This window comes from Solanum verrucosum, unplaced genomic scaffold (assembly GCF_900185275.1).
Source record: "Solanum verrucosum unplaced genomic scaffold, falcon-dt-bn FXZP01000048.1, whole genome shotgun sequence".
In the NCBI taxonomy this organism is placed as follows: Eukaryota; Viridiplantae; Streptophyta; class Magnoliopsida; order Solanales; family Solanaceae; genus Solanum; species Solanum verrucosum.
In genome coordinates, this window is record NW_026020157.1 from 4,080,366 (window position 1) to 4,092,466 (window position 12,101).

General features: G+C 37.3%; 1 protein-coding gene across 1 annotated transcript in view; it reads left to right on the forward strand.

The window, feature by feature from the left end:
* Positions 1–480: 480 nt before the first annotated feature.
* LOC125828370 (ferredoxin-dependent glutamate synthase, chloroplastic-like) overlaps positions 481–12,101 on the forward strand; it is a 46,620-nt gene continuing 34,999 nt past the window's right edge. Inside the window, exons 1-6 of the mRNA XM_049507683.1 lie at positions 481–838; positions 5,761–6,073; positions 7,192–7,634; positions 7,721–7,852; positions 8,592–8,690; positions 8,975–9,045. Of these exons, the coding sequence (XP_049363640.1) occupies positions 584–838; positions 5,761–6,073; positions 7,192–7,634; positions 7,721–7,852; positions 8,592–8,690; positions 8,975–9,045 (1,313 nt within the window). The 5' untranslated portion in view covers positions 481–583. The remainder of the gene's footprint in view (positions 839–5,760; positions 6,074–7,191; positions 7,635–7,720; positions 7,853–8,591; positions 8,691–8,974; positions 9,046–12,101) is intronic.

Below are 12,101 nucleotides of genomic sequence, written 5' to 3' on the forward strand. Positions count from 1 at the left end.
TTAGGAATCGAGGGAGTAGTAATACTAGGTGTCCTTTTTAAATGTATTTACACCACAAAAATGCAATATTCTAATCTTATCTATTCTATATATTTTTTTTCTAAAAGAAATTATTTGCAAGTCTATCTCCAAACGAAAACACTGTAGAAGTAGTAGGAAAAGAAGAAAAAGAAAAGTTGTTTGATTGTTGGTCGTATTCAGTTGCTCACTGTGTCTCGTCGGTTTTATGTGGTTCAAAATTTGTTGTCAATCTTTGAAAAACCCCAAAGAAAAGAACAATTTTGGAATCACCATAATCACATACACTGAAAAACTGACCTTTGATCTCAGCGTACAGTCACCTTTCACACAAAAAATACTCCCACTCGCCACTCTCGTTAAACATTTAACATCAACATCAACTTCGAAGTGTGGCTCCAAAACTCCCTTCTTTTTATCTCCCAATCCTTCCCATTCTCCACACATTCTCTCCCATTTCCACTCTCTCTCTCTCTAAGCCATTGACTTTTTCTCTCTCTACCTACAACAATTTCACATACTCACTCTCCGATTCTGTGTGTAGGGGAGGGTTTTGATTAGGTTTATGGCGGTGAATTCCGTGGCAAACGTTCCGCAGTTACTCTACGGGCAGTCACCGAAGATTCTAACTGGTAGTAGAGACGGTGTGTTTGTTGATTTCCTTGGATTGTACTGTAAATCCAGCAAGCGGATTCGTAGAAGGATTGGTTATGCGGCAACTAATAGGAGAAGCTTGATTAACAAAAAGTGCAATGCTGTTCTTGACCTTCAACGTGGTGCCAGTAATGCATCTCAGCAGTCCTCTGATATAGTGCCTAAGGTTTGTTTACACAATATGTTGAATTTTTATTGGACTAGGTCCAATAGCTGGTTTCAATAGATTTCATATTTATGCTATATGTGAAAAAGCATATATCGTTCATTATATATCAAAATAGGGATGTTTGATTACTTAGCTGTTGAAAGTTTGGCAAATTAGTTGGAGTAAAAGTTTATTTATGCTCAATTTAGGAAGATGGTGATAGGTTGGAAAATTTTTGCTTAACAAAAACCCTTGGCCTTTTTTCAGTTTGAAGGGGGACTCCTGTTTTTTTTTTTTTTTTTTTTTTTTTTGTGTGTACTTTGAGTAATATAGAGTAGGTCCAATGTTAATCTCCATGTATTAAATTGAATATGAACAGAGTCCTTTTATATGAGATTGGAAGACAATTCATATATGGAACATCTTTTTGGGAAATTACTTCTTGGAGTCCTTGGAATATGTGGTGTGCGCACTTTCTATTTGCTAAAAGGTGAAGTGCAATTGACAGAATATGTTATTATCTGCTTGCTTATCACCTTGAGGTTGTTATTTTACTTACCTTAAGTACATTGCCGCTCTTGACTTTGTAAATATTGAATATATAGATATATTCCATGTGATATCTGAGGTGTTTATTGAAGTCTTGATAATGGCTGAGAGGTTGTTGGTCTTGATCAGCTTCATTGGGATTTTCCTTCATGGTTTGTTTCCCCAGTTGATAATCGTTTATTGTTGAATTGTTTCTTGAACGTGGGTTTGGTGCATACTCTTGTGTACTCTATGAATGAAAAATTGTGATCTTTTCGACTTTCCCATGCTAAAAAGCCTTCACTTTGCATGTTAAGTTAAAAAGTTATAATACTTTGAACCACATTAACAAAAAAGAGTTCAAATACTTAAATATGTCAAAGAAATGGTTATTTTCCTAAATTTAATTTGTAATTTTTAGAATCCTGAAAGAAATAGGATTCTGATGGGTATGGTTTACCTTGAGCTATGCATGCAAAACTTTTCTTTTGACTAGGAGTTTGGGTGCTGCTCGATATATTTCTCAGATGGTATATCATGTTTGAAGAAGAGTAGAATCTACTGCTCAAGTTTGAAGTTGAATCTATTATAAGCTATGAATTCTAAATCATAATAGTTTATTGATGTTAAAAGCTTTGCTTTTACTCCAGAATATAGTCAATTTATCTTTTCGTCACCCTTTGAGGTGAATCTTTTGATATGCCTTTTCTCATCATGATGTGCTTAATTTCTTAAGATTATAGTTTTCTGTTTCCTTGTAGTTTTTTTTTTTTTTGACAAAAAGTACTATCGTATTCCTCAGCATTAAGGGATGTTGGTCACCTTCAAAAACTTTTTACAAAAAGAGAAAATAGAGTCTAGATTTACAAAGCTCCTAAGAAATCGACAAATTCATCCATTTCCTCTATACAGTTCTCCTTTTACCAAAAAAATAATGTGACTAGACTACTCCATTTTACATCATGAATGGACTTAACTTTGTCTTCGAAGCATCTCCCATTTCTTTCTTCCCACTCCGACCACCAAATGCACGAAGGTATCATCCTCCACCACTTCTTTTGGCTTTTGCTGCCATCTCTTCTGATTCAACAGCTCAACAGGTCAGCTATGTGCTCAGGCATTGTCCACTCTATTTTAGTGAGAGTAAAGAATAGATGCCATAGTTGAGCAGTAAATTTGCAATGCAGGAACAAATGGTTTTTTGTTTCCCCAATTTCATTACACAAAAAACATCTAGCTACAGGTATCCTTCCCTTCTTTTGGAGAACTTCTTGAGTGAGACAAGCCCTTCTGACCACCAACCAAGTGAACATTTGACATTAGTAGGGGCCTTAATCTTCCATAAGGACTTCCAGAGCTTTGAGACTTCCCCATATGTTGAGCAGCTGTTTTCCTTCTTTTAAAGTCTGTTCACCAAGAGGATGCCATCTTCTGTGTATTTCCATCTTAAAGAATCTGGATCAGAAGTTGTGCCAGTGAAGACCCCTAGTACATTCAGCATGTTTGCCACCCTCTCCACTTCCCAGTCGTTATGGTGTATTCTAAATGTTAGTTCCAACCTTGGGGAGACCAACATTCCCCCGCTGTAGCTTCTGGATTGTAGCTTAATAGCATTAAATAAGGGAAGGATTCCTAGAGAGTGGATTGGCCTATCCAGAGATCTTTCCAGAAGAGAGTTTTGAGCCCATTTCCAACTCTTATTCTGGTATTTCCTTGCATTTTTGTCCATGTTGATCTGACAGCTCTCCACACACCTACACCATAAGTACTGTTAACCTCATTGGTGACCCATTGACTTTCTTGACTGTACTTGTGAGAGATGACCTGTTTCCAGAGTGAAGTTTCTTCATCACTAAACCTCCATAACCACTTCATGAGAAAGCACTGATTATGCAGTTTTAGGTTTCTGATGGTTAGTCCTCCCTGGTTCTTGCTCAATTGAGTTTCTTCCCACTTCACTAAATTTTCTGTTATTGAGTAGAAGTTTCCACATCGTTGTTCCACTTCTGATGAAATACTGACTTTTTCATGAACTTTCAAGCGACCAACAATTACAAAGAACCTGCATTTAGTCAATACAATTCTTCCTTCACATTCTAATTTTTTTTACAAAGTGACATGTGGATCCATATGATGTGGTTTGATAGGTCATGTGGTCCATATGTTCTCCTTATTGAACACTAACAGCTATATTTCAATTTTCTCTTTATTATAAGTTTTCAAAATTTGGACATTCAAGTTGAGTTGGAGAAAGTCTTAAACACAGGCATGTTTGATTCCTCAAAACTAATCAGAGAATAAATCAAAGTGGACGAACACTTTTATGTGGTATATTTAGTTATATGTGGATCAAGCTTTTGCCATAACGTCTTTTGAATACCGCTCTCCTGGGGCTTTTACTATCTTTTTCTCTTTGTGTGTTGTTCTCTGCTGTCAATAAAACACAAGTAGATGTATTGCACTGTGATTACTTCTCCTCTGATCCCCATGTTTTACTAGGCAAACCTTCTTTTAGATGCTTTATCCAAGCCAATTAACTGTGAGAACTCATCATAAGACTACTATCGTCTTGCAATATCTTTTCCACTATGTATGTTTGCTTTGAAATACTGCTAGTGAAATTAGTGATACAAGATACTTATTGGAGTTTGTACCTTTTGTAAAATTCCAAAGCTTTTACTTATGTTGCTATGAGACATATTGCTGGAAGATGTTAATCAACAGAAGCTAGAAGTTAATAACACTGCTGGTTTCTTATGATGCAGCTGCTCATATGTGTGCACAATTTTGTTGTGAAGTGATAAATCTGATGTTTTTTTCAATGTAAAAGATACTATCCTACAACATTTGTGATTTTTTTTTATTCTCAATTATGCAAAAGTTAGTTGTCCATCAGGAATTAATGAAAGCTTCTGTAAATGCCATATTTGGTTTTGGGGCTGAAATATCTAAGTGTCGGGATGTTTCAGATTTTGGGACTGCTGCCTTCACCCACTGCATAGCTATTACAGCTCTTTTCTCTTTTACATGTAAAGGATATTTCCAGTAATTCTTCTTCTTTAGGAGACCTTACCCTAGACCGCTTGGCCCAAGCTTATAACCAAAATGAGCCCATATTACAAGATCTTTCCCTATTTAGCCCATTTTGTTCATAATTTGAAACATTTAGGAAAACACAGTAATTCCTAAATTTGTGATTACGATTTCCACTTTTTGATGCTTAGAAACTGATTGAGGTTGATATTCATGTTTATTATACATATTTAAACATTATTGGGTGAACTAAAATGAAAACTCAAAAACTTCATTTATTGGGGTTTCTATACGCTTGATAACTCAAACATAGATTTTGTGATTTATTGAATTTTTTGACAAATTGATGATTGAAGTTCCTTGGCAATGTCATTTGGTTAAATTTGAAGCTATCTGATGATGATTTGGTGATGTTTTTGACCATTTCATCTGGAGTTTTGTGGGTTGAGTTTGAAGGAGACGAAACCCAAATTTTGTATAGTATTGTATAATTTTATATAACAGTGTAAATGTGTGTATAAACACTTCCTATACAAGGTTGATACATTGTTTACCTTAAGTGTATAATATTGTAATATTGTATACTGGTGTATAAACACTTTTGCAAGAAGGGTTAATTCTGGAAGATAGTAGTCCCTTTCTTCAGAATAGTCTATTAGGCAGATTGACCTTGACATTTCTGATACATTGTTTACCTTAAGTGTATAATATTGTAATATTGTATACTGGTGTATAAACACTTTTGCAAGACGGGTTAATTCTGGAAGATAGTAGTCCCTTTCTGCAGAATAGTCAATTAGGCAGATTGACCTTGACATTTCTAGTGCCTAGTGAAACACCTCTTCAGTTGCACCGAAAGTGCCCGCCTCTGATGTAAACTGAAAATATGGCTTTGTTGGTGCAATATATTGTGTTGGGCTGTATATTTTTGAAAAAATCCATTTGTTTATTCACTTAAAGAAAGTGTTATGCATTGGTAAAATTAAACGCCATCTCTTTTCAATGTTCTTGAGCTTGGGGATGGTAGATTCTTGGAGTATTGTTCTTTTTGGGTGGAATCTTGTTACTTTTTCCTGTGTTGTTTGGGTGTAATCTGGAGCATGATTTAAGCTTGTCTTTTCTGGATTGTTTGGAGTGAAGGGAATCTCAGGTGCTTTGATGAAATATTAACTTTCTGGACTTCATCAGCTTCCTAGAAGTCTAGGCATATGTATCGGAGCTGATCCCCTTTTGTAGTCCTCATCCTTTGTAATTCATGCATCTTCTTGATGTCATTGATGAAACTATTTACTTCAGCAAAAATAATCTATTAATATTTTTACATAACCATGTTAAATTACTCCACATGATTATTTCATCTTTTGTGGAAACCTTTTCAGGTTGCTGACTTGGATGACATATTATCTGAAAGAGGCGCATGTGGGGTTGGTTTTATCGCAAATTTGGACAATAAAGCATCACATGGGATCGTCAAGGATGCTCTTGTAGCTCTTGGCTGCATGGAACATCGTGGAGGTTGTGGAGCTGACAACGATTCTGGTGATGGTTCTGGACTGATGACTTCGATTCCTTGGGATCTTTTCAATGATTGGGCTGAGAAAGAAGGAATTCCCGTCTTTGACAAGCTTCATACTGGTGTTGGAATGATTTTTCTTCCCAAGGATTCTAACCAGATGAATGAAGCCAAGAAAGGTCAGTCTTATAATTATAACTCAAGAGGATCTGCTACATACTTCCTATTACAACATAGTAACCTATACTCATTACTTGATTATTGAGGATTCTTGCAATAGATATATAGAACCTCTGTGTCTCTTTTTATCCATGATTCAATTTCTCAGTTTATGTCTTTGCCTCCTTGTAGTGTGGAAAAGATTGAAAGCTCTATACATGACTTTAGAACCACACACAGTACTTCTTCAATTTAGATAATTAAGTAGGTCTTTGTTTTTCCCTCCAAAAATATCAACAACAATGACGACATACCCAATATAATCCCACAAAATGGGGGTCTAGGGAGGGTGGAGTGTACGCAGGCTTCAACTCTACCTCAGGTAAAGAGACTGTTTTTTGATAGACCCTCAGCTCAAGTGAAGAAGTCCAAAACAGTTCAGAAAATGAAGTAACAGAAGTACAAGAAATAGCAGATAGTAACAAGACAATAACTACAACAAAATATGAGAGTCAAAAGGCCAAGACAATCGATAATAACATAAATTTAAGGACCAGATACTACAGGAGCAATACTACAACTACTAGTATGGACAGATAACAAGACAACACACTGCTACCTACTAGTCCTCTACCCTAATCCGTGTCCTCCACATGATCCTTTCTAAGGTCATGTCTTCGATAAGCTGAAACTGCACCATGTCCTGTCTAATCACCCTTACCCAATATTTCTTCAATCTATGTGTACCTTTCTTGAAACTATCCATACCCAACGTCTCACACCTTCACACTGGGCCATTCATACATCTTTTCTTCACATGCCTGAACCATCTCAGTCTCACTTCATGCATCTTGTCTTCCACCAAATCCACTCCTACCTTGGCCTGGATGTCCTTATTTAGAATCTTATCTCTCTTAGTATATCCACACATCCATTTCAACATCCTTATTTCTGCATGAGGTATTTCGAGATTCCCCAAGTTATTGATATTTTTGTGGCTCTCAAAATTGTACATTTTTGTAGCTCTCTAAATTGTATATTTTTCTGGTAGTTTCCTATAAGCTTGTTTCTTATGAGATCCTCTCTTGAAGGAATATGGTTGTTGTATTTTTTCTAATTTGTTTTGATATATCTGTAGTTATTTCCAATATCTTTAACAACGAGGGTCTTGAGGTGCTTGGATGGAGGTCGGTTCCAGTAGATTCTTCTGTAGTTGGATATTATGCAAAAGTTACAATGCCCAACATACAACAGGTTTTTGTTCGAGTTGTTAAAGAGGAAAATGTTGATGACATTGAAAGAGAACTTTATATCTGTAGAAAACTCATTGAGAGGGCTGTGAACTCGGAGATTTGGGGAAATGAACTTTATTTCTGTTCATTGTCCAATCAAACAATAGTTTACAAGGGAATGCTTCGTTCTGAAGTCCTTGGGAGGTTCTATTATGACTTACAAAGTGAGCTCTATACATCTCCTCTTGCTATTTATCATCGTAGATTCAGTACAAACACCAGTCCCAGGTGGCCTCTTGCTCAACCAATGAGGTTTCTGGGTCATAATGGCGAGATTAACACTATACAGGTAAAATATAGGTTTCAGTAACATTTTCTATGAGTTGCTGGCTACTTGTATTGATCTGTTAATTTCACATCCACAAACACATGCAGGGAAACTTGAATTGGATGCAATCCAGAGAGGCCTCATTGAAGTCAGCTGTTTGGCGTGACCGTGAGGATGAAATCCGTCCTTTTGGCAACCCAAAGGCATCTGATTCTGCAAATTTAGATAGTACAGCTGAAGTATGGATCACTGTTTTTAATTCTTTGGATTACTGCATCTTTAGTTATCTAGTCTTATAGCTTGTTTGACCAAGTTACTAAAATCAGCTTATTTTGGGAAGCGTTTTTTCTGAAAGTGCTATTCAAAAGAGTACTTTTGGTGAGAATCAGTTTGTGTTTGGCCAATAAATTTAAAAAGCACTTTTGTATAACAATTAGTGTTTTGCCAAGCTTTTTAAAAGTGTTTCTAAGTGTATTTTTCTCAAAAGTGCTTTTAGGGAAAAGTTACTTATTTTTAGCTTATGAAAAACAACTTTTGCTACTCTCTAGAAGCAATTGTTTTTCTATCAAAAGTTTGGCCAAACATATCACTTTTAAAAATAAGCACTTTTGAGGAAAATATAAGCTTGGCCAAATAGACTTAGTTATTATTGAAGGCATAGTACTAATTTTTTTTCTCACCACTAGGAACTGTTTGACCTTAGATGTTCATTGAGATGGTTTCCTTAGCAAGGAAAAATCTTACTGTATTTCGGTTGCTGGTACTTATGTTGACTTTAAATTGCTTCTAGATGAGTTTTACGATAACATCTCTTCCAACATCTTATGCTACTTATCACTTTTTCGTCACAGATGTTATAACTTGTTTCATGTAGACTTTTAGACATGAACTGTTTGTTGTTAGTTTGCTGCTTTGTTTTCTCTCTTCCGTAGATATATAAATGGATTTTTTCACCATCTAGCTCTTTTTTGGGATCAGTTACTCATAAGAAGTGGCCGGGCTCCCGAGGAAGCACTGATGATTCTCGTCCCAGAAGCATATCAAAATCATCCAACATTGTCTATTAAATATCCGGAGGTATTCCATGTTGGCATGTATTCTTGTCAAGTTCTGTAGTTTCCAAATATTAGACCGGCTCTTGTGGTGGTCAATATCTTGTTTTCTATGCTAAGACATTTTTGAAATTTGTACTGAGATAATTTCTGTGTTGCTTTGTCAAAATGTTACTTTTGTTGATGTTTCCTTTACCATGTTTTTTACCTTCTGAATTATAAGAATATAACTAATATAATGCATGAAGTGATTAATAGTATGTTACCCTTAAAATCACTTTTTCATGACTGAATATTTGATCATTGTAGGTTCTTGATTTTTATAACTACTACAAAGGTCAGATGGAAGCTTGGGATGGGCCAGCCTTACTCTTATTCAGGTGATCTTCTGAATGCCAGTTCTATTTCAACTTCTTTTATTTTCTGGATGCAGTTGTAATATTATCTCATAAGATTATGTACTCAACTAGTGAAATGTATTTTATTAAATCTTAATTAAAAACAAAATTGAGTCTCAAGGGGTTGGCCTAGTGGTTGAGGCATGGCAGTAACAACATGACTACTTCCAAATTCTTGCCACAATGTTTGGTGTTGCCACGACCCGATTTCTCGAGTCACGATAGCACCTACTATAACCCGCCAGTAGGTAAGAAACCCGTAACCCAGAATAACAAGTAATGAGTATAAGGGTAGAACTAAACAGGAATCAAACTAAACCACATAACAAAACAGGAGCGGAAGCAAACCAAAACTATATACAAAAGATCCCTCCCAAAACCTAGAAATCACAAGTATAGAGCTGTCTAAAAATAAGAGTACAAGTCCTAAAAGTGGACCAAAGCAAAGCTTGTCTCAAAAAAGCAAAAAACTAGCTAAATAAGTACAGAAGGAGACAGGTTGATCCAAGACGCCAAGTGCTCATCCTCGTCTCCAATCCCAAAAAGTGGTTGATGGCACGAACAATCACTGGTGGTAGCTGGTACTAGGACCTGCATCATGAAACAGATGCAGAGTGCAACATGAGTACCAAAACAAAGGTACTCACTAGGCATCATAGGTCGTCTGAGCAAGAAAGGTAAAGACAATATGAAAACATAGAATCTAGACACAAATATAGGTCAACGCGGATAAGAAAGAGAGCACACTAGCATACCGAAGTAAATCTAAGTACAACTAAACTAAACCTAACTTGACCTCATAAGCCTAGAAGGTACACTCGTGCGCAAGTTTAATTTCATAATCCCAACATGTACACAAAATAACTAAGTTTACTGGGAGAAGAGTACCACAGATTTGAACTCAAGAAGCGAAAATCGGGCTCCCAGCCCAAGTAAATCACAAATACCCAATAATTCAGTCAACTCCCAGCCCAACTAGCAAGAGTGACTCGGGGGCCTGTCAACTCCGAAGAGGATCTCAATATATGAAGGCCGCCCAGCCAGCTAGTCCGTTCCCGAGGCATAAGCCGCCTACCTAGTAAGAGTGACCCAGGGGCATGTCGACTTCGAAGAGGATCTCAACAATCAATACCAACCCACCGTTGAACAACGTCCACTCACAAGGAATCACAAGAAGGCAACATGACCCGGGGGCATGTCGACTTTGAAGAGGATCTCAACAATCAATACCAAGCCACCGTTGAACAACGTCCACTCACAAGGAAACACAAGAACGCTCCAAGCCTAAGACACTCCAATCCCAAGTCACCACGAAAGCATAAAACCTCCAGTAATGCATCAGAGTCGCATAAATAGGGAGAGAAAATAGAAGATCAATAAGGCTGTGGAAACACCTAAACTAAGGCTCATACTATTAGATTCAAGTCTACTAATCTAGTCTATAGGAATCTAGTCCATTGAAACCGACATCAGAGAAGAAACAAGGCTAACATGCCACAAGGATCGCAAGTCTAAGGCAACACTAGTCTAATCCTAGACTAAGACCGAACATGCAGAAAAACCAATAAAACGACAACATTCAAGTCACAACAACATACAATCCCCAACTAGCATGATACTACACCCAAAAATACCTCCAGTCAAGCCTAAGCATGGTATCTAAGAGAGGAATATAAGAACAACTAGGTACCCATCCCCAATTCACTCTAATCAACATGCATTCACGCATTCAATCTCAATCTAATAAAAAGGAAGTCGTAGCCTACTTGTAGGTGTTGACGCGTGCTCCCGAATCACAAGGTTTGAGTTTTTCTTTTTCGAATGGCCTCTGAATGTTGCCACACTACCAAATATAGGATCACAATGTCAATACGGCCGTTTAGACACCAAAAACAGAAACAAATCAATTTCGGAGTCAAACGGGAATTGTGGGACCTGCATCAAAATTTTTGAAACCGACTCCGTCAAAATGTCCCAAAAAGTTCCCCGAACTTGTGTTCCTAAATGGATAATTTCAAAAAAAAAAACTTGTGTTCCTAAATGGAACACAATCAGGACTTAGAAATGAAAGCAAGCAGCATGCAACAATTCACAATTAAGAGCAAGAAAATAGGCTAAGGCAGCCTACTAAAATGGAAATTCACCTAACTTCGATTATTCCATAGTGTAGCCACAATCTCCACGATCACCCAAGACTTCGAATTATTGAAATCAGAGCTCAAACGATGGAGCAATCTCCAAATCAATTTACCACAAATGCTGAAAATTGCGCCTGAGTCTTTAATAAAAGACTGCCCGACCTTCGCTTAAGCGGCCACTTACATCACTTAAGCGACAAGCCTCAAAGAGATGGGCCTCACTTTTGCGAGCCCTTGGCCACAAAAGCGGAGCTCGCCAAAGCGAACCCTGGCCACAAAAATAAGGCTCGCTCGCTTAATCGACGCTAGGGGTGCTTAAGCGGCTATCGCCTAATTGGGCTGGCCTTCCTAAAGCAAAGGCCTAGTCGCAAAAGCGACGTTCGCTTAAGCAAACCTAGGGGCGCTAAAGAAGTTGAACCGACACTCAGGCACTAGAAAATTTCAGTAAAGTCCCTCAGGCTCCACCATTAGTTCAGAACCATGTGCACACAAACGAGACATGCAACCCAATCAATTCGACATTCGAGACTCAACGGAATAGTCAAAACTTTCATACGAGGTCATCTCGACAAAAGTGGGTCCTACACCCAATTCCATCGTAAGTCAAAATCCAACAGGGGCTTTGAATCAGCCCGGAAGCCTCGGAATCCGCATGAAGGGTCATTCTACACTAAACTCGACATTTTAGAGCTAACCGTGTTGATTTGTTGAGTTGTTGGGTTAGAAAGGGGGCAACAAGAGTTAAAATAAGCGGCGGAGGACAATATCTGCTTGTATCTGGTTGAATATTTGGAAGGAAAGGAATCAAATGATTTTTGAAGGAAAAAAATGCTCAATACAGAAGATTAAATGGAAAGTAATTACTTCCTTAGGTTTTTGGTGTAAAGAACAAAATATAGA